General features: G+C 39.8%; 1 protein-coding gene across 1 annotated transcript; it reads left to right on the plus strand.

Annotated features, from left to right (window-relative positions):
- Nucleotides 1-9,060: 9,060 nt before the first annotated feature.
- Nucleotides 9,061-10,026, plus strand: LOC132237137 (mitochondrial nicotinamide adenine dinucleotide transporter SLC25A51-like). The gene has a single exon (XM_059701141.1). The coding sequence runs from the start codon at nucleotides 9,076-9,078 to the stop codon at nucleotides 9,961-9,963; it is 888 nt and encodes a 295-aa protein (XP_059557124.1). The 5' UTR covers nucleotides 9,061-9,075; the 3' UTR covers nucleotides 9,964-10,026.
- Nucleotides 10,027-23,047: the final 13,021 nt, after the last annotated feature.

Here is a 23,047-nt window from a genome sequence, read left to right on the forward strand (position 1 = left end):
TTAACTTTATCATAAATCGGGAGCCATGAAGCAGAGGTCACAGTTTTCATGTGTTCCCCAATAATAGGTGGCCTCCTACTCCTAGGTCTGTGCCCAAGAGAAATGAAAACATATGTCCACACAGAACCTGGAACACAAATGTTCACAGCAGCCCAGAACGGGACAACCCCAATGTTCAAAAACTGATGGAGTGATGAACAAAAACATGGAATAGCCATACCATGGAATATTATTTAACAATTAACAGGAATGAAGAACTGATACAGGCTACAACACAGATGAACCTAGAAAACGTTATGCTAAGTGAAAGAAGCCAGACACAAAGGGTCGCATATTGTATGATTCTGTTTATATGAAATGTCCAGAATGGGCAAGTCCATAAAGACAGAAAGCAGATTAGTAGTTACTTAGGGCCCCACCCCATAACAAAGAAACAGTATTTCCGGAGGATGAGGCCCAGAAATCAGGATTTTAAAAGATTCCCAGGTGATTCGAATGTGCAGCCAAGGTTGAGAACCACTGCTCTAGAGGTAAGCCTCAGATTGACCTGTGGAGAGCCACAAACAAGTCCCAGCTTAGAGGGCAGAGCCCTCTTAGCATAATTAAGCTTGACCTTATGGCCTCCCCCTAGATCAGTGGTTCTCAACCTTCTGGCCCTTTAAATACAGTTCCTCATGTTGTGACCCAACCATAAAATTATTTTCGTTGCTACTTCATAACTGTAATGTTGCTACTGTTATGAATCGTAATGTAAATATCTGATATGCAGGATGGTCTTAGGCGACCCCTGTGAAAGGGTCGTTTGACCACCAAAGGGGTTGCGACCCACAGGTTGAGAATCGCTGCCCTAGATCCTTCCTAGGTAGCTAGTGGGCTGTAGGAGGTGCAGCAAGTGCTGCCAAAACAAGTGAAACTCACAAGAACATTGTAACTATGTTGACCACAACCTTGTTTGTCTCTGACTATAAAATAAAGCCTCTGCTTGCTGGCTGGATCCTTCTCTGTGGCCTCATCCAGACACAGGAGATCCACCGAGCCCCAGCTATATTCTCTTTGTCTTTTCTTTAATCCTTCACCGCCCCCCCTCCCCCCACCCCCGCTCTACTAGAGCCCAGGTTGAGTGCCTGTGAAAGAGAATTTGCGTGCTAGCCCTTTAAGAGGGCACCTGGGTGTTTAGCATACTCCTAGCTCTCCCTGGTGGACAGAATCCATGCTGATTTTCACAGCCAGATGTATGGCCTCCTCTTCCTGGCACTGGTGCTCCGGACTGGTGAGCCCAGCGTGGGGTTGAGATACCCCAGCTCCTCAGTGGGGACCCCTTCCCGAGTCTCAGTGCAGTACCTGGGTGCAGGACCAGCCCTTTTCGTATCTATCTCTGCCCTTCCTACCTATGTTTATGTGGTTTCTTCTGTAAATGCTTGATTATAAGACTTTTCAGCTATTTGTAAGACAGTTGCAACTGTCAAAAACCAAACTGTGCATACTGAATAAAACAAAGCAGAAAGATGAATTTATTGCCAGGCCTTTGATGTGCCAGCTGGGAAACTCAAGGCAACAGAAACAATGAGTTGCGAGTTGCTCACAGACCAAGGGAGTTTTATGAGGTACATGTGGAAGCTATTTGGCTTTGTCAGTTAATTGGTTGCCTAGGGGTCTTCCCTATTTGAATCAGGGCAGCTGAGTCACAGGCACAAGACTCATGAGACGGCATGAACAAACTTGGTATCCTGAGGTTGGAGAGTATCCTCTGCTGATTTCTGAGAAGAGCTATAAATTCCTGTAAGGTTGGGTTAAGCTTCCTTTGTGGGCCTGTGTGGACCTTCTCTGTTTTATCCGTGACATAGAACCAAACGAAATTTTTCTCCATTTTGGTTTGGTTCTGCAGAACCAAGCCAGTTGCTCACATTGGCCAAATCACTGCTATCATGCTGGGTTTGGCTGATTTAGCTGAGGAGGTCAGTGTAAATGGTTGTGGCAAACTGCTCAAGATTACAGGCTGGGCAAGCCCTGGAAAGAGTGACAGTGGTTCTTGGTCCTAATAAATTGGTGGTTGAAGAAGCTGAGCACTCCATTCATGGTGCTCTATATGTTATTCACGGCTTAGTGAAGCAGGGAGCCCTTATTCCAAGAGGTGGTGTTCCAGAAGTGGAGTTGGCATGGAGAGGAGTGCTCGATCCAGAGGGGAGTGATTGTCCATGGTTAATTGAATATTCGCAAACGTTGAGTGGTACGGAACCCTACTGCGTCGGTGTCCTTTGCAGGTGTTATGGAGGTCATCCGGTCTGCACTAACTGGCACTGACGACCTGAATCCCGTTTCTTCAGTAACAGTATTAAGAAACCAGGATACCCAAAGAAAATCACTACAGGCACTAATGTCCCAAAGGGCGGTATTTCCAACTTTCAAGGAACTGGTTGTCTAGCCTTTGTTGGTTTCAGTCAGGGGACTGAATCTAGCAACTGAAACCATCCGAAGCATCAGCAAACAATGTGGTGAGCACTCAGTAATCCGGATAACTCTGGCTGCCTGGCACCATCAGTGACACTGACAGTGAGGCTGGCCTCACAGATCTCCTTGGTGTTCCTTGTTTTCTGCAAGATTTTTCCTCTGTGAATTCCTGGGCTCAGTCTTCCATTTGGCATTTGCTTAAAATTATATTGACACAATTTACTGAAACTAATAAATAATTTGGTTTCAAAAATGTGTCTCTCTCCAGGCCTTCCAGGTCATTATTACGGTTGGCATTTTATGAAACATCTGCACCTGCTCTTTTGACTCATCTTAGGGGCCCTTTCTCTTCAGAACATTTGGCTCTGCCCGGCTGTCCTGTCACAGCGCATTCTGCATTGTGACATGATAAACTGACTTCATCTTTCATCGCTGTGTATTTTAGGGTGTTTATCCTCTTACAGGCTATTGAAAACAAGGTTGCATAGAATTTTTTTGTACATAGCCTTGCACCCATGCATGATTACAGGCTGTGCAAGCCCTGGAAAGAGTTGTAGGAGGGATACCTAGAAATGCCTGAGATTCTGATTCACAGTTCATATGTAGTAAAATCTGGCTACTTCAAAATTATTATTCAAAATAGGATCTGCCAATCCAAACTTCACAAGGGTAGGGAATGCTTCGCTCCTTATACACTTGCTGGTGTTAATTCATCCTAAATTTTTGCCTTTATGGCTTTTGGAGTTCAGGTCTTTAGGAATGTCATCCTTGCCCCAAGATTATAAAGAAAGTATTCTATGTCCTTGGTCACCGATCCATTCTGGAATTCTTTTAGTGTAGTGTGAAGTGGGACTTATCTTCTTCTGAAAGAAGAATCAGGGTAGGTATTTCAGCATTGTTTACAGAAGACCTATTTTTCCCCTACTGATTTGACTGTATGCTCTAGTTAGTTGGCTTACCTTTCCCTCTACCAATAGCACTTTGTCTCAATTACTATATGTTTATAGTATCTTTATAGTATGTTTATAGCATGTTTATTGTATGTTTATAGTGGTATAAGTCTAATCTCCTCCCCCACTGTTCTTTTTTTAAAAATTCTTGGCTATTTTTGTGAATTGTTTAAAGTGAATTTTAAAAACCAGTTTATAAAGAATCCATTAAATAAAAATTACTTTAGGATTTTTATTAGGATGGGGTTGGATTATACATCAATTTGGAAATAAGCAGTATCTTTACAATATTGTATCTTCTAAGAACACAAACTGCTGTTTCATTTAATTAGTTCACATATGGTATTCATCATCTAGGTCCTATGTTATTGTTGAGGGTATTCCAACTCTTTGGGTTCTGTTGCTATTGGGAATGGAATCTGGAGAGGCTGTTTTGCCTTCCCAGAAGCCCTGTCCCCTGACACCTCCCTTTTCCTATGGGAAACTCCTCCTCCTTTGTTCTTAAACCATCTGGCTCTGGTGGAGTTGACTTCTCCGCACTTTGCCCCACCCCAAGGTCAGGAACATGACCCGGACCTGGCCTAACAGAGCCCATCCCTAAGTGAAGTTAACAGGACCCATTTCCAGGATTGCTGTAGACACTATCAGGTGAGAGCCTTGCTCTTCTGGGGTATCTCCCCTGCACAGAGAACCTGCCTGGAAGAGAAGACCTCCCTGAAGCACAGAGGTCAGAGATTTGGGGTGGGACAGACTGTGGAGAAACAGTTCAGGTGTGTGACATTTCGGAAGTCATGCAACGTGGCTGTACCTTAAGCTACTTGGGACTCAAATTTCCTTTTCTTCGTAAACTGATTTTTTTTCTTTTTAATTTGTTTGTATTTGCCACAGTTTTTTAAAGCATAATGTGACTAGAGCACTACACTTCTATTCACAAAACTTGCTCTGAGCTACTTTCAAACAGCTTTACAACATGCCTAGGTAGCTTGTATTTCTGCTATGCCAAACAATCTCTTTCTTTGGAGACAAACCCTATTGATAGTTACTACCATCATGTTGGTCAGCTTAGCATACTAACTTCTAGAGGCTGTACATGCAGTTGATTACTACAGGGGATGTTAGGCTTAAAAAGTAGATCTTAAGGGATGAAGGTTGTTTTAACCACGCATCTCAGAATACTTGAGCAACAAAAGAGTCAGTCTACTTAGGAATCTGCTGAGAGATAAACACTTCAGACCACAAAGCTAACAAACATTAGGCTACACGTATCTTACAACAAACATAACCCTACTAGAGGCCCAGTGCACAAAATTCGTGCACAGGGGGGCAGGTCCCTCAGCTCGGCCTGCACCCTCTCGCAATCTGGGACCCCTCAGAGGATGTCCGACTGCCGGTTTAGGCCCGATCTCACTGCGGGATCGGGCCTAAACTGGCAGTCGGACATCCCTCTCACAATCTGGGACCACTAGCTCCTAACCACTCACCTGCCTGCCTGCCTCATCACCCTAACCACTTGCCTGCCTTATTGCCCCTAATTACTCTACCTGCCTGCCTGATTACCCCTAACCACCTCTGCCTCGGCCCCTGCCACAGCGGCTTCATCCAGAAGGACATCCGGAATGACGTCCAGAAGGCTGTCCGGCTGTCCAGTCTAATTAGCATATTATGCTTTTATTATTATAGATTCTGTTAAAACAGGCCAACATAGAAGCAGGAAAGAAAAACGAGCTCAGCTAGAGTGCCTGAAGTATCACAGTATCATACACATAGAGGGGGAAAGAAAATATGCCATACGTATTTTTAAAATGTTAACAAAAATAAAAAGTCCTTGAAAATATATTATCCAAGGGAATGAAGGTAAAGTATTAAACACGTGTGCAGGTGTCTTAGTCTATTTCCTCCATGCGTGAGTTGGTGTCTCCTTCCAGGGGTAGCATCTCTTTGGTCACAGCAGCACTGCTCTTGTTAGCAGTGGGGTCCTCTTCATCGATACCAAGACCAAGTTTGATCATCCTGTAGATCCTGTTAGTGTGTGTCTAGAGGTCTTCCAGACTGAAGTCAGAGGACAGGAGTGCAGTCTCATAGAGCAGGATGGCCAGATCCTTACAGACTTGTCATTCTGTCTGCCTCCACCTTCTGCCTGCCTGAATGTCTCGATGATGTTTTGCCATAACAAAATACCATACATGGTGTGGCTTAAACAACAGATATTTATTTCTCACAGTTCTCTAAGATCCAGGTATCAGCAGCAATGGTTTCTCCTGAGCCTCTTTCCTTGGTTTGCACTCAGATGGCCAACCCTCATATCACACATCCCTTGTATCTCTTCTTATGAGGACACCAGTCCTATTGGATTAGAGCCCTACCCTTATGACCTCATCTAACCTTAACTACCTCTTTGAAGGCCCTGTTTCCAAATATAGTCCCATTGGGGGATAGGACTTTAACATATGAATGGGGACGGAGACACAATTCTGTCTTTAACAACTGTCAATCCCTGACCTGCTTTGAAGTGGGACCCAAGCAACTCTTTCCTCCAAACAGTCTTCCATGTTGAAACCAGAAAGCTTACTTAAAAGCCAACCTATTAGTGTCAAATTCCCAGTATTAAGTCCTATAATGGTGCCCTCAGCTTTCAATACAGTTCAGATTGCTTAAATTAACCCATAAGCATCTATGTGGCATTGACATCTTGCTCAACTCTCTGGCCTTAAATCCTGCTATGTACAAGCCACCCACCACACACACGGCCTTTTCCCCCTCCACTCCCCCCACCCCCCCGACACACTGAGTTTCTTTATGGAAGTGATTACCACTTTCCAATTTCAGGTTTTGTTCTGTGGGTTTTCATCTGCTCTTCTGTCTATTGCATTCTTACAGTTGATTTGAGAAAGAGAGAGAAGGAGAGGAAGAGAGAGAAACATCAATTTATTGTTCCACTTACTTATGCATTCATTGGTTGATTCTTTATGTGCCCTGATGGGAGATCAAACCTGCAACCTTGGCGTATCAGGACAACACCCTGAGCTACCCATCCAGGACTACCTGTTATATTCTTTATACAGTTGAATCTTATTGCTATTCAAAACTTGGCTCGAGCGTTTCTTCTTCTAGAAGCCCCCTTGGGAGAATCCTCTCCTTCACAACACCTACCCTGTGTTCACAATCATGCCTCAGACTGTGTCACTTGACGTGTCTGTACCCATCTGGGCCAGCTTCTCTTTAATAGCAGGGACTGTGTCCTACTATATACAATCCAGTTGTATTCCTGTGCTTCACACAGTGTCTGGGATGAGACAGAGGAAGGGACTATGGAGCTAATTTGAACACTGATGTGAATGAGATACTCTCCATTCCATCTCCAGGCAAGTAGCTGTGTGTGGGGCTGTTGTGGATCCCTGCCTGTGCAGATGATCGCGGGGCCATCTTTTCTCATTGATGTGCTCGCCTATCACTAGCTGGCCCTGGCTGCTGAGCTGTCTTGCTAATGGTCATGACCCAACCTCACTTTTTTTTCTTTAGTACATTTATATATTGTAATATGCTTGCCACTGTACCAATATTTATATTATATAATTATATTATCTCTATTTATATGTGTTGCGATACTATGTTATACTATGGCTTATTTACACTCATTGTAAGTTTTGTACTCTTAAACATTGATCTTATCCCCCCAACACCCATTCCTGGGTAACCATTATACTCTGTTTTTTTTTATAAGTTTGACTTTTTTAGATCCCACATATAAGTGATATCATACAGTACTTGTCTTTCCCTGTCTGCTTTATCTCATTTAGAATAATGTGCTCAAGGTCCATCTATATTGTAATAACAGGATATCTTCCTTTCTCATGGCTAAATAATATCCCAGTGTGTATATATATACCAGATCATTTTTATCCACACATCTGTTGATGAGCATTTAGGGTGTTTCCATATCTTGGCTATTGTGAATAATGCTGCAATAAAGTTGGAAGTGCATATATCTCTTAAAAATCTTTTCATCTCTTTTGGATATATACCCAGAAGTAGAATTGCTGGATTGTAATGGTAGGTCTACTTTTTGTTCTTTTTTTTTTTTTTTTCAAATGATGGGTGTACTTTTAATTTTTTTAGGAACCTCCATATTTTTTTCATAGTGGCTAGACCAATTTACATTCCCACCAACAGTATACAAGGGTTCCCTTTTCACCACATCGTCACCAGCACCTTCTGTTTCTTGTCTTCTTGATGAAAGCCATTCTAACAGGTATGAGGTCGCTATCTCATGTGGTTTTGCTTTTCCCTGATGATTAGTGATGCTGAGTATCATTTCATGTGCCTTTTTGCCATTTTGATGTCCTCTTTGGAAAAACATCTATTTAGTTTCTATACATTTTTAAATTGAATTTGTTTGGTTTTTGTTATTCAGTTGTATGAGCTCTTTATATATGTTGCATGTTAACCCCTTATCTGGTATATGGTTTGCAAATATCTTCTCCTGTTCTGTCGGTTGCCTTTTCATTGTGTTAATTGTGTCTTTGGCTGTGCAGAAACTTTTGCGTTTATAGCCCCATTTGTTGATTTTTGCTTTTGTTGTTTGTGCTTTTAGTGCCATGTCCAAAAAATCATTGCCAAGACCAATGTTTCCCCTACATTTTATTCTTGGAGGTTTGTGGGATTAAGCCTCAAGTTTAAGTCTTTGATCCATTTTACGTTAAAGTCTGTGAGGGTGTGATATAGGGATCCAATTTTATTATTCTGCATGTGTTTCTCCAGTGTTCTCAGCACTATTTGTTGAAGAAACTATCCTTTTCTCATTGGGTGTTTCTTGGCTTCTTTGTCAAATATTCGTTAACTGTATATGCCAGGATTTAATTCCGGGCTATTTAGTTTCATCAGCCTGTGGGTCTATTTTTGTGCCAATACCATACTGTTTTTATTACTATGGTTTTCTAGTATAGTTTGAAATCAGAAAATATGATACCACTGGCTTTGTTTTGTGGTGGTTTTTTTTTTTTCAGGATTGCTTTGATTATGTGGTCTCTAGTGGTTCCATACAAATTTTAAGATCGTTTCTATTTCCGTGAAGAATGTCTTTAGTATTTTGATGGAGATTGTGTTGAATCATGGTTTTGGATAGTATAAACATTTTAACAATATTAATTCTAACAATTCATAAACACAGACTGTCTCTGCATTCGTTTGTGTCTTCTTTGATTCCTTTCATCAGAGTTTTGTAGTTTTCATTGTTTAGATTTTTCACTTAGGAAAAAATTTAAGTGTTTCATTGTTTCTGTTACTATTGTGAATGGGATAGTTTTTTATTTCTTTTTCAGATTAGTATAACGGAATGCGGCTGATTTCTATATGTTGATTTTGTATCCTGCAACTTTACTGAAATCGTTGATTGGATTCAACAGCTTTTTTCACTGACTCTTTTGGATTTTCTCTATATAAAATCATATCTTCAGGCTCACTTGCTGATCCGGTGGCTACCAGGCGTGGAGCCAGGCACCCACGGCGATGGGAAATCCAGTTATCAAAACTGGCTCCAGAAAAGAGAACCTAACATCCATTAACAATGGAAGCATTTGAGAACATTACCAAAAAGCCACCCTTCCTCAAAACACCAGGCCCAGATGGTGTTACAGGTTTTAAAAATCCTGCATGAAGAAGATAGATCTTAAGCCACACGATGGATTCAGAAGCTCATAAGAGGTCACCAATCACAACATCTTCAAACCAAGATATATCACCTCATATTACAGATGATGGTGGAATAAAACATTATTTGTGTGGCTGCGGCGCAGCTTTCAGCACTGTAGCCATCACATTTCCCATTCAGAAGGTGCTCTTTCGGCAACAGCTGTATGGAATCAAAATCAAGGCTGCGGTGCTTCAGCTGAGGAGGGATGGACTTCAAAACTTGTATCGTGGAAGTCTTCCCCCATTGATACAGAAGACAACTTCGCTGGCACTTATGTTTGGTCTGTATGGGGATATATCTTACTTTCTCCGCAAGCATATCCATTCCCCAGATGTTGCAACCGGTAGCCTGGCAGCATTACTTGCAGGGGCAACAGAAGCAATTTTCACTCCGTTGGAAAGAGTTCAGACACTGCTTCAAGACCACAAGCATCATGATAAATTTACAAACACTTACCAGGCCTTCAAGGCGCTGAGATGCCACGGAGTTGGAGAGTACTATCGAGGCCTGATGCCTGTGCTTTTCCGCAACGGGTTCAGCAACGTCCTGTTTTTTGGCCTTCGGGGTCCCATTAAGGAGCACCTGCCGACCTCCGCAACCTACAGCGCGCATTTGGTCAATGATTTTATCTGTGGAGGCCTATTGGGTGCCATGTTGGGAATCTTATCTTTTCCCGTTAATGTTGTAAAAGCTCGCATGCAGTCTCAAATTGGTGGGGAATTTCAGTCTTTTCCCCAGGTTTTCAAAATAATCTGGTTAGAACGAGACAGGAAACTGACAAATCTTTTCAGAGGTGCCCATCTAAATTACCACCGGTCCCTCATCTCTTGGGGCATAATCAATGCAACTTATGAATTCCTGTTAAAGGTTATATGAAAGAAATAATCAACTGAGTTCCACTTACCAATTGACTAGATCTTCAAAGAAGAACGTAGTTTGGCCCCATTCCCAATTGGCCAAATACAAATTGGTGTAAATTCAGGCCACAGTGAATTATGGCAAAGCTGTTTCCCTTATGCACCAACAAATTCAGAATAAAAGGTTTTAATAGGAAAATTTAAGGGTTTGGGGGTTTTTTGTTTGTTTTTTAAAATATGTTTCTATTGATTTTAGAGAGAGGACGGGAGAGAGAAACCTCAACGATGAGTGAGAATCATCAATTGGCTGCCTCCCGCATGTCCACTATAGGGATGGAGCCCAGTGCCCGGTACCCAAGCATGTGCTGTGACCGGGAATCGAATGGCAATCTCCTGGTTCCAGGGTCGATGCTCAACCACTGAACCACACCGGCCAGGCTAATTTATTTAGTTTTGTGCTCATTGTTACCTGAGGACTTTGGGCTAATTGCTCGGTTAATAGCTGTCTATCTGATGGATGGCTTTTGATGAGGAAACTAATAGCCAAGATGGTCTTTTCCCCCCAAAGTCTTTAAATCTTCTGTATTAAAACATAAGTGGCCATGACCAGCCAGATAAAAGCTCCTAGGGCCCTTTGAATTCGGCAGGCTTACTTTTATTACTCCATTTCTTGCTTCTCTCCTCTTAGGAGGAGTTGCAAAGTGTAGTCTATGCTAAACTGAAGCATATACACAAGGAGCAGGACTGAGAAGAAAGCCTAATGGGTGTAGGCTTTTCATGAGAAATTGCTTGTATTAGTTTTGAAATGAAGCCGCTGTTGGGACAGTCATTCTCCACGCTGCTTCTGTGTAGGCATGGTGGACCCCAGCAGCTAATGAGAGCTCCCATTTGCTTTCTAGATTTGAAAGTTTTCTGTTTAATTCTGAATGTGACCCTAAACCTGTCCAAAATATCCTCGTGTTAATTTCTCTTATTTCATTGCCAGAAGGCGGGGAGACTTAAATTTTGTCATAGGCACTTTATCTTATTAAGTTTCATATTAATTATATAAAGATCAAACTCTCTTTAGCTCAATTTCTTTGAATTATTGTTGCCAACTTAGCAAAAAGCTTGTGGGGGGGGGGCTGTCCCCTTTGGGCACTAGTTTATCTTATTCAAGTACTTTGTTCTTTTGAAACTCATTTTAAAAAAAAACACTTCCATAAAATTTTATTTTTAAAGTCTGTTTAATAGGATCCCAGATTTTTATTTCTTTCTGGTTTCTCAGTGTTTGGAGGAGAGGGGAAACTCAGGAAAGCTTTCACCCCACAGTGTTAGCTATCTTATTTATTTATTTGTTTGTTTGTTTGTTTGTTTAGTTTTGGAAATAGAGATTTCTATTAGAATTTTTATGTTTGAGGAACCCAATTTTACCATTAAAAAAGTTTGAGAGGATAAGATCTAAATAAAGATATTTGAAGAGTTAATTCTAAAATTCTAGAAGTTGGTAATAGCTGGATATTACCAACAAAAACGTATTTGTCAAAGGAGTCAGATTTTAAAATGTATTTTCCTAATAAATAAGGCAAAATGATTCATACAACACTTGAATGATTAGTAAAACATAAAACATCCTAGAAAAGTGGCTTATTTTTTAAAAACTTACATCTGTAAATATGTAGTTAAGATTGCTTTCCAGCGCCTGACATGGCAAAGTAGTTAGGTTTCTTATTACCAGTTTTTCAGCAGTCTGGGTAATTGCATATGAAAATGTGCACATAATGACCAAAATAAAATCAGGGTCTCAATTGGTAGTTTATTCGGTTTCTGGGCAGATAGTCCAAAACAGATGTTTACCTCTACATGCAGTATGGCTGGCTGGTCAAATAAAATGAACAACCTTCTTCCAACCAAAAGAATTAGGAAGCATAATCAAGCATTTGTTAGTTAGGCAATAATCAAGCTCAGGAGATTTACAACAGCTCTGTTTGACAATGTTGTGCTAAAAATGGCAGTTTACTTTAGCAACCAAGGTGCAGATGTAAGGATTTCAGAAAACTGACACCAAATAAACGTAACATCCTTTGGCCTATCAAACAGAGTCAAGAGTGAGGATTGGAAGTGGTTCTTTCAGAAATAAATGACATTGGTACGTGACCCCCTCACTTGTGTGTGTGCCCCTGAATACTGCCTGTCTAGGTGCTCAGCATGTGGCAGGTGTGTTAGCCTGGGGCCATGCTCTGGCCCTGGGAGTGGACTCCACGGGCCTTTGGTTTCACAGGGCTTGCTTTTGTCTTTACACTCCATGCAGGTGGTAGAAACCTAATTTCTAAAGCACTTTGTAAAATAAAAGTGAAGTGAGAATGTGAAGGAGGATGCTTTGGTTTCTGCTGTCTCAATCTTCAGCAAGTAAAAATTTGACTTCTTCTTTTCCAATGTAGATGACTTTTCTTTTTCTTACCTAGATGTTTTAGCTAGGACTTCCAGTACTATATCGAATAGGGATGGTGAGAGTAGGCATCCTTGTTTCTGATCTAAAGGGAAAAGTCTTCAATTTTTCTCCATTGGGTAAAACGTTAGCTGTGGGTTTGTTGCATATGGCCTTTATTATGTTGAGATGTGTTCCTTCTATACCCAATATGTTAAAGATTGTTTTATTTAATCATGAAAGGATGTCGTATTTGTCAGATGCTTTCTCTGCATCTATTGAGATAATCATGTGATTTTTATCTTTCATTTTATTGATCTAAAGCATCACATTAATTGAGTTGCATATGTTGAACCATCCTTTTATCCCAGGGATAAATCCCACTTTGTCATTTTGTATAATCCTTTTAATGTGTTCTTAAATTTGGTTTGCTAATATTTTGTTCAGAATTTTTATATCTATATTCATCAGGGTAATTTGTCTATAGGTTTCTTTTTTGTGTGGTATCCTTATTTTGTTTTGGTATTAAGGTAATGTTGGGTTTGCAGAATGAGTTTGAAAGTGTTCCTCTTCCTTGGTATTTTGGAAGAGTTTGAAAAAGATTAATTCTTCTTTGAATGTTTGGAAGAATTCACTAGTAAAAGCCTTCTAGTGCTGGGGTTTTTTATTATTATTATTACTGATTCAGTCTCATTACTAGTTATTAGTCTGCTCAGATTTTCTATTTCTTCTTGACTCAGTCTTGGTAGGTTGTGTGTTTCTAGAAATGTGTCATTTCTTCTTGGCTATGTAATTTGTTGGAATATAATAGTTCATAATAGTCTCTTATGATCCTATGACTTCCTGTACTTTCAGTTGTAATGTCTTTTAAATTTATTTGAGTCTTCTCTTTTTTTTTCTCTTAGCTCAGCTAAAGGTTTGTCCATTTTATCTTTGATAGAAGTAGCTCTTACTTTTGTTGATCCTGTCCATTGTTTTTCTGGTCTCTTTCACTTATTTCTGTCCTGATCTTTATTTCCTTCTTTCTGCTAACTTTGTTCTTTTTTTATTTTTCAGTTACAGCTTATGTACAATTATTAGTTTCAGATGTATAACTTAGTGATTAGACATTTATATAGCTTATGAAGTGATCATCCCAATAAATGTAGTACACATCTGATACCATAGTTATTATAATATTACTGACTATGTTCCCTATGATGTACTTTACATCCCCCTTACTATTCTATAACTAGCAACTTGTACTTCTTGGAAGGCAGCTATGCTCACCACTATACCACCAACGCCAACACCACTTGTACTTCTTAATCTCTTCACTTTTTCACACAACCCCCCAACCCTTCTCCCATCTGACAACCATCAGAATATTCTCTATCAATTAATTGGTTTTGTTGTTTTTTAATTTTTAAAAGTTTTTATTTATTTTAGAGAGAGAAAAAAGTAAAAATACTGATGGGCTGCCTCCTGCATGCTCCCTGCCAGAGATTGAGCTTGCAACCTGGGCATGTGCCCTGACTAGGAATTGCACCCACCACCTCTCCATGCATGGGACGATGCTCAATCAATTAAGCCACACCAGCCAGGGCTCGTTTTTGTTTTTTAGATTTCCTCATTTAAGCGAAATCATATGGCATTTGTCCTTCTGTCTGACTTATTTCACTCAGCACAATGCCTTCTAAGTTCGTCCATGTTGTTGCAGGTGGCAAGATTTCATTCTTTTTTTAGGGCTGAGTCATTGTCCATTGCATATATGCACCACTTCTTTTTTTAAATATATTTTTATTGATTTCAGAGAGGAAGGAAGAGGGAGAGAGAGATCGAAACATCAATGATGAGAGAGAATCATTGATTGGCTGCCTCCTGCACGCCCCACACTTGGGATAGAGCCCGAAACCCAGGCATGTGCCCTGACGGGGAACTGAACCATGACCTCCTGGTTCATAGATCGACACTCAATCACTGAGCCATGCCGGCAGGACTATGCACCACTTCTTTATCAACTCACCTATTGATGGACACTTAGATTGCTTCTATATCTTGGCTATTGTAAATCATGCTGCAATAAACCTATGGATGACAGATAATGTATTTATTTTCATTTTATTATTCATATTTTGATTTTTTGCTTCATCTTCAACATGACCTTTTAACATTTCTTTCAAATATTTTTATTTTATTATATTTATTGGGGTGACATTGGTTAATAAGATTGTATGGGTTTCAAGTGTACATTTCTGATACGTGATCTGTATATTGCATTGTGTGCCCACCACCCAAAGTCATCTTCAGGACCATATATTTGGTCCTCTTTACTACTACCCCACAGCTCTTCGCTCTGGCAACCACCATACAGTTGTCTGTGTCTGAATTTCAGTTTTATAACATTTCTGTAATACTGGTTTGATGGTGATGAACTCCTTTAGCTTTTCCTTGTCTGAGACGCTATCTGTCCTTCAAGTCTAAATTATAGCTTTGCTGGGTAATTTTGTTGTAGGTCCTTCCTTTTCATCACTTTGCATACTTAGTGTGAATCCCTTCGGCCTGGGACCCCTCACTCCTCAGGGAACACCTCCTCAACCAAGATACCCCTCCCAGTTTTTATCTACCACATGTGGCTGTGGCACTAGCCCCTTCCACATCTCTGCCCTTCCTATCAGTCTGATGTGGTTTCTTCTTTATGTTCTTCCTTACAGGACTTCTGTTTGGCTAGAGTTCAGGTGATTTTAAATGATGGTTGTCCTGTAGCTTAGCTGTAATTTTGATCTAGTTGAGAGAGGTTTCCAGTATCACATTTACCTCTGCCACATTTATCTTGACTGGAAGCTGGGTTTTATTTTTTTTTAATATATTTTATTGATTTTTTTACAGAGAGGAAGGGAAAGGGATAGAGAGTTAGAAACATTGATGAGAGAGAAACATCCATCAGCTGCCTCTTGCACACTCCCCACTGGGGATGTGCCCACAACCAAGGTACATGCCCTTGACCAGAATCAAACCTGGGACCCTTGAGTCCGCAGGCCGATGCTCCATCCACTGAGCCAAACCGGTCAGGGCTGGAAGCTGGGTTTTATTTGTTCTTTTCCTAGTTCCTTGAGGTATAAAGTTGGGTCATTTGAGAACTTTCTAATTTCTTGAAATATACTTATGGCTATAAACTTTCCTGTCAGAACTGCTTTGCTGTATTCCACAAGACTCGATAGGTTGTATTTCCATTTTCAAGATAATTTTTATTTCCCTTTTGATTTCTTCCTTAACGCAGTGGTTATTTAGAAGTGTGTTGTTTAGTTTCCACATATTTGTAGATCTTGTTTTCCTCTTGTTGTTGCTTTCTAGTTCCATACCATTGTGGTCAGAAATGATAGCTGATATGATTTTAATGTTCTTAAATTTGCTAAATTTGCTATCATATTATCTATCCTGGAGAATGTCCTGTATATGTCTAAGTTCATTTGTTCTAAAGTATGGTTCCATTCCAGTGGGGTTTTGTTGATTTTCTGTCTGGATGATCTATCCATTGCTGGTAGTGGGGTATTGAAGTCTATTTCAATATTATTGAAGTAGAAATAAGCAATATAATAATTGTTTATTTGTTAATATTTGCTTACTATATTTCAATGATCATCTGTTGGAATTGTATATATTTATGATTGTTGTATCTTACTAATATATTGACCCCTTTATCATTATATGACTTTCTTAGTCTCTTGTTACCATTTTTGGCTAAACTCTATTTTGTCTGATAAGTATGGCTATGCCCACTTTCTTTTGGTTTCCAGTTGTTTAGAATATCATCTTCTATCCCTTCCCTTTGAGCCTGGGTATGTCTTTAGAGCTGAAATGAGTCTGCTGTACACAGCAAAAAGTTTTTTGTTTTTTTTAATCTATCCAGCCACTTCATACCTTTTGATTGGTGAGTTCAATCCATTTACTCTTAAGCTGATACCTGATATGTAAGGACTCACTACTGGCATTTTCTTTTGCCTTCTGATTGTTTCTCCATTGTTTCTTTCCCTTCTATTTGTGTCTATCTTTGTAATTTGGAAAAATCCATGGTGATTATCTTAGTCTCCTTTTTTTTAATGTTTCATGTCTCTGCTCTAGATTTTTGCTTTGTGGTCACCATGAAGTTGACATAGAACATCTCATAGATAAAAATACTTCAGTCCTTTTTCTTATACCAATTTATCCTCATTTGCCTATATAGATTCCATCCCCTTTTATTATTATATATTATTCAAAAATTGAATTAGCTCTCTAATTCTGACTGTCACCTTAGAGTTTTATGGAATTTCACCTTTTCATTCAACTGGAAGAGTTTCTTTCAACATTTTTTGTAAGGCAGATATAGTGGTGGTGAACTCCCCACTTCTTGTCTGAGAAAGCCTTTATTTTTCTTTTATATCTGAAAGATAACTTTGCTAGGTAAATTATTCTTGGCTGAAAATTTTTATCTTTTAACATATCATTCTACTTTTTTTCTGGCCTGTAGAGTTTCTGCTGAGAAATCTGCTGATAGTGTAATGGGAGATATTCATCCCCCTTCCCGGTAATAACCATGTTTTAATCATTGACATTTTACAGTTTCATTATAATGTGTCTGGGTAAAGGTTTTTTTATATTGAGATAATATGTTCTATTAGCTTCATGGATTTTCATATCCAGTCTCTTTCCCAGGTTTTGGAAGTTCTCAGATATTATTTCTTAAACCCTCTGCCCCCTTCTGTCTCTTATCCTTTTTGTACACCCATTAATCATATGTTGGCTTTTCTGATGGAGCCTTATAATTCCGTAGGGTTTCTCTCTCCTCTTCTACCTGAATCATTTCTAAAGTCTGATCATCCAGCTTGCTAATTCTGTCTTCCGTCTGATCTGCATTTTCAGTGCTCTCTACTGCATTGTTTCTCACTTACTGAATTCTTTGGCTCCAGTATTTCTGTTTAGTTCTTTTTTGGGCATTTCAATCTGTTAAAGTGCCCTTCTGCTCATTAATTTTATTCTTGAGTTTATTGAAGTGTCTTTCTCAGTTTTCTTGCAATGTATTGAATTTCTTCATGAGAGCTATTTTGAATTCTTTATCGGTGTTCAGTATTCCATGTTTTTTGGGTTCAATTACTGGAAAATTGTCACTTTCTTTGTGTGATACCATGTTACCATGATTTTTCATAGTATTTGATGAAATGTGCCTCTGCTGCCACATTTGAAGTAGCAAACAACTCTCATATTTAGGTAAGGCTTTGTTTACTTTGATTCTAACAGTTCAACTGATTGGCATTAAGAAGCCTTTCTTTTGTTCTCCAGAAAGTGGCGCTATAGCACCAGTTTTTGGTTTCTCTTACTGTAGCTAACCAGCTGCCAAAGTTAGAACCACACATTAAAAAGCTGGTGTAAAAAATAAAGGGGGCCTTGCCAGTTTGGGTCAGGGGTTGAGTGTCAACCCATGAACCAGGAGGACATGGTTCAGTTCCTGGTCAAGGAGCATGCAGGAGGCAGCCGATCAATGATCCTTTTCTCATCATTGATGTTTCTATCTCTCTCCCTTCCTCTCTCTGAAATCAATAAAAAACATACTTTTAAAAAATAAGGGGGAGCTGGCAGAATGAGGGTGTTCTTTGGGTGTACTCATGGCCGGTAGAGGGATCTTCAAGTGGAGGAGTCACAGCAGCCCATGGGGCAGACCTCTTACTGGACTCCTAGGGCAGACAGTTCCTTTAGTTGTCTTTATCTGCCTGTCTCCCTTTCCATCCCTTTCTTTCCCTTTCCCCCACTCACAGAGGTCTAAGGAATATGCATGTTACTGAGGAACGGTGTGACCCTCCAGTTGTACCCCATGCAGCTTGGCAGACTTTCATTCATGCCTGCCACTTTCCTCCTTCTCTGCTACAAAGGCACCATTGACATTGCTGCCACAATTCCCTTGGTTCCATGACCACCTCTAAGGTCCAATCCACTCACTTTCAGATCACAAATGGATAAATCTCTTGGGTGTGTTGGTGTGCTGTGCAGGTACACTTTGTTCAGTTATGGATGTGCCTTTAGTTGTGAGTCAAGGAGAGAGAAAGAAAAAACAACTCATGTTACTAACATCACTCTCAGCTTCACCCTACAATGCCAACATTTGTAGTCTTCCTTGGAACACACCCTTTCTTTGTACAAAACCAGTACCAGACGGGAATCAAACCTGTGGTCTGGGTTTCAGAAGTAATACTTACTCAGTGGAGTTAATGAGGTAAGAAGAATATCAGTACTATTGATGACTGCAGTTCTGGAAGTCAGGTGGGGAAAGTGTTTCAAGGAGGAAGGGGAGTGATCAACTGTTGAATCTTGCTGATGGGTCAGGTAAGATGAACATGATCATTGGATTTAACAATCTGGAGGTCATTGATGATCTTAAGAAAAGCAATTTTGCTGGAATGGTAAGAGGGCAAACCTGAATGAAGTGAGTTCAAGAAAGAATGGGGAAAATCAGTCAGCATGTTAGAATATATTTCAAGGAATATTGCCATAAAGAGAAGGAAAACATAATAGCTGGAGAGGAAGTGGCATTGAGTGTAAGTGAACCCACATGTACTTGTTAGCCAGTTCCAACAACTATAAATACTTTGATAATCTTGTTTCATCTATAACCACATCCTTTTTTAGTGGAATATGTTAAAAAATCATGACTTCACCTCTGATAATTTTAGAATGTATTATTTATAGATGACAACAAAGATTGTGATCCCTCTAGCAGTATTAACAATAGTGCCTTAATATGATTTAATAACTTACCTGTGTCTAGCTTTTTCCAATAGAGAGAGGCTTTCTTTAAATATATCTTTATTGATTTCAGAGAGGAGAAGAAAGGAGAGGAAAGGAGAGGAGAGGGAGAATCAGAAACATCAATGATGAGAGAGAATCATTGACCGGTTGCCTCCTGCAAAGCCCCCTACTGGGGATCAAGCCCACAACCCAGGCATGTGCCCCTGACCAGAATCCAACCTGAAACCCTTCAGTCTGAAGGCCAACGCTCTATCCACTGAGCTAAACCAGCTACGGCGAGGAGAGGCTTTTTTAAGGGAAAAATAACGTCATGGTAATGATCCAGGAGATGGAACACTAGATGATACAGGAAAGAGAAATGGGCCTTGGTGCCCACCTGAAGGAGAAGTAGGGTCAGAATGATCACCCATGTTTCCTAGACCCCGATCCTTAGATGACAAGGAGGAGAAGGAAGGCAAATTACTCCACTTGGCTGCCATTAAGAAACAATACAAAGAGTATCCAAGGTGAGTGGTCCAGAAGCAAATATAGTTCCTGGGTTCAGGAATTTATCTTTGCTTTGGATGCAATCTGAATGCCAAGTCACTGGACACTCTATTTTTGAAGAACTGGTGTTAATGACTGGTCCAATGCCAGGCCCAGTGAGCTGGTCATGGCAGAATTCTTCCATCTGGGTCTGAAAGGGAAAAATAGCTGTTGCCCCCACTTTCCATTTTATCCCTGAGTTTCTATTTTATAATTTGAAATTTTGCAATATCAGTTTGAATTTTTCTCAATTGTTTCATGGCTAACTGAAAATGTATTCAATACATGATTTTTCCTCTTTTACCTTTATCTAAACTGTCTTGTGTATATTCACTTGTGCCTACTTTCACAACTATTAATAATTACCATGGTTCATTATTATTTATTCAGCATTTACCCCATGCTGGGGTGTACTCATTTGAGACTTCGAGTGACTTGCTCAAAGACATATGGTTGGCAAGTGACCAGTTCTTAAACCAAGGTCATCTGACCTGTGAGACTTCCATCTCAGCCACAATACTGCTTCCATTTGGTTATCAACTAGCAGTTTCCCCACAGCCAGCAGCAAGATGACAGGCTGAAAAGCAAACTAAAAAACATGGACTGGACTCTTGACCTTACCTGTTCTAATCTCAGCTCTACCACTTTTTATTAAAAAAAAAAAAAAGTTTTATTTTTTTTAAATATATTTTTATTGATTTTTTACAGAGAGGAAGGGAGAAGGATAGAGAGAAACATTGATGAGAGAGAAACATCGATCAGCTGCCTCCTGCACACACCCCCACTAGAGATGTGCCCGCAACCAAGGTACATGCCCTTGACCAGAATCAAACTTAGGACCCTTCAGTCCTCAGGCCAATGCTCTATCCACTGAGCCAAACCAGCTAGGGCTCTACCCCTTTTTAATGCAATAACATTGGACAAATTATTTCACCTCTTGTAATATGTTACCTCATCAGGGGGGAAACCTATTAATAATAGTATTTACAAATAAGGATGTGCTAAAGATTGAATTCTATAATACATATAATGTACACAGTCCAGAGCCTGACACATAGCAAGTACTAAATAAATGTTACCTAAATTTATACCCATGTTTTATCCCTAAAACATGCTGCTAATCAGCTCACCCCTAATCAGCTTTGGGCAAGTGACTTCACATCTCTGTATATCATGTTCCCCACCTGTAAAATGAGGCTCTACTATTTCCCTGATTGCTTCATAGAGCTTTGAGAATCACCGTACAATGTAAGGTATACCTCAGGTGACCACATATCCTACTTTTGCCCTGTCAGAATAATAAATTATAAGAAAACCCAAAATTTCCTTTCTCTGACCATCTTACAAAACTCATTTTTTCTCCTTTTCTTGCAGTGACTGTATTTGATCTGGTGAGCTATTACATCCTCTGCTTATTACTTATTTTTGGAATTACATTACAAAGACCTTTTTTAAAACTGCTCATTTCCCCAAAAATAAAAAGAGTAATTATAAAAATAAATCACACAAATCATATAAAAACCAAAAAAAATATTAAGAATAATTTTAGGATGAGGTATATAACCAGTTCACCAGCGATTAAAAAGGTTAAAAACAACAGATAAGATCATTAGGGTTCATTTTTATCCAGCAGTCAGATAGGCAGGGAGTTGGGAGACCGGAATAGCTTTGGATTCTGAGCTGAGAGGGTTGGTCTAAAGTCAGCTGCTCTTATTCCACAAGGTTTCCTGGGCGGGACATCAGAGAAAACTGTTACTTGGCTTTGAAACGTCTGCCTAACAACAAATGACTTTCACAGGATGGGGAGACCACTTCTTGCTTTTATCTTCAAAATTTATTTTGGAATTAACTGTTACCCCAGTGAAAGAATGACTTGAGAGCTTCGATAGCTTATTTTGGAAGGGAAGTGGTATCATTCTTTATTCACCTTGACAACAAGCCACTTTGACATTTAGAAGTGCTCAGATTTTTAGCCCTAGCCAGTGTGGCTCAGTTGGTTGGAGCATCCATCATCTTGAACACCAACCATGTCAAACTCAAAGGCTAACACAGGCCAAATTAAATGAGGTATGTGGCCCGCAGGCTGGGAGTTTGAAATGCTTGTTGTACACCGAAAGGTTGTGGGAGTTCAATTCCTGGACATGATGAGAGGCAACTGATCAATGTTTCTCTCTCTAAAAATAAATTTTAAAAACACACACACACATATCCTCAGGTGAGGATTTAAAAATTTTTTAAATTAAAGTGCTCAGATTTTTGGAGGCAGGTCCAAGGTGGCTAGCATATAAGGACACTAAACTCACTCCCTCCCACAAACACACTGTTATTCAATTTAGTAAAATAACCATGTTGCCCTAGCCATAGCAATCAGACAAAAAATAAAAGGTATCCAAGTTGGAAAGGACACTAAAGACAGCACCAAAAACCTATTAGAACTAATAAATGAATCCAGTGAAGTTTCAGGATATAAAATTAATATACAGAAATTCATTTTATTTTATTGTTTCTATACACTAATAATGATCAAAAGGAGAAATTAAGAAAATCCCATTTACAATTGCATCAAAAATAATAACCAATGAGATAAAAGACCTGTACTCTGAAAATTAAGGCATTGGATAAAAATTGAAGAACACACAAATAAATGAAAAAATATACTGTGCTCATGGATTGGAAGAATATAATTAAAATGTCCATATTACCCAATGCATGCTACAGATTCAGGGCAGTTCCTATCAAAACACCAATAGCATTCTTCTCAGAACCCGAATGATCCTAAAATTGATATGGAACCACAGAAGATTCCAAATAGCCAAAGCAATCTTGATGAAGAACAACAAATTTGGCGGTAACATACTCCCTAATTTCAAACTATATACTACAAAGCTATAAAAATCAAAATAATGCCCTAACCGGTTTGGCTCAGTAGATAGAGCGCCAGCCTGAGGACTCAAGGGTCCCAGGTTCGATTCCAGTCGGGGGCATGTACCTTGGTTGTGGGCACATCCCCAGTAGGGAGTGTGCAGGAGGCAGCTAATCAATGTTCCTCTCTCATCGATGTTTTTAACTCTATCCCTTTCCCTTCCTCTCTGTAAAAAAAAAATAAAATAAAATAAAAAGAAAAATAGTATGGTATTGGCACAACAACATACACATAGATCAATGGAATAGAATGGAGAGTCCAGAAATAAACTCTTGCTTATATGGCCAATTAATCTATGACAAAGGAAGCAAGAATATATACAACTAGAGGCCCGGTGCACAAAACTCGTGCACTGGTGGGGGTTGTCCCTCAGACCAGCCTGCACCCTCTCCAATCTGGGATCCCTCTCACAACCCAGGACTACTGGCTCCCAAATGCTCACCTGCCTGCCTACCTACCTGATTGCCCCTAACCACTTCTGCCTGCCAG

The sequence above is a fragment of the Myotis daubentonii genome, chromosome 1 (genome assembly GCF_963259705.1).
Source record: "Myotis daubentonii chromosome 1, mMyoDau2.1, whole genome shotgun sequence".
Classification (NCBI taxonomy): Eukaryota; Metazoa; Chordata; class Mammalia; order Chiroptera; family Vespertilionidae; genus Myotis; species Myotis daubentonii.

Bases quoted from the DNA above. Each gene is read 5' to 3' on its own strand.
- LOC132237137 (XM_059701141.1), top strand. From the start codon at position 9,076: ATGGATTCAGAAGCTCATAAGAGGTCACCAATCACAACATCTTCAAAC.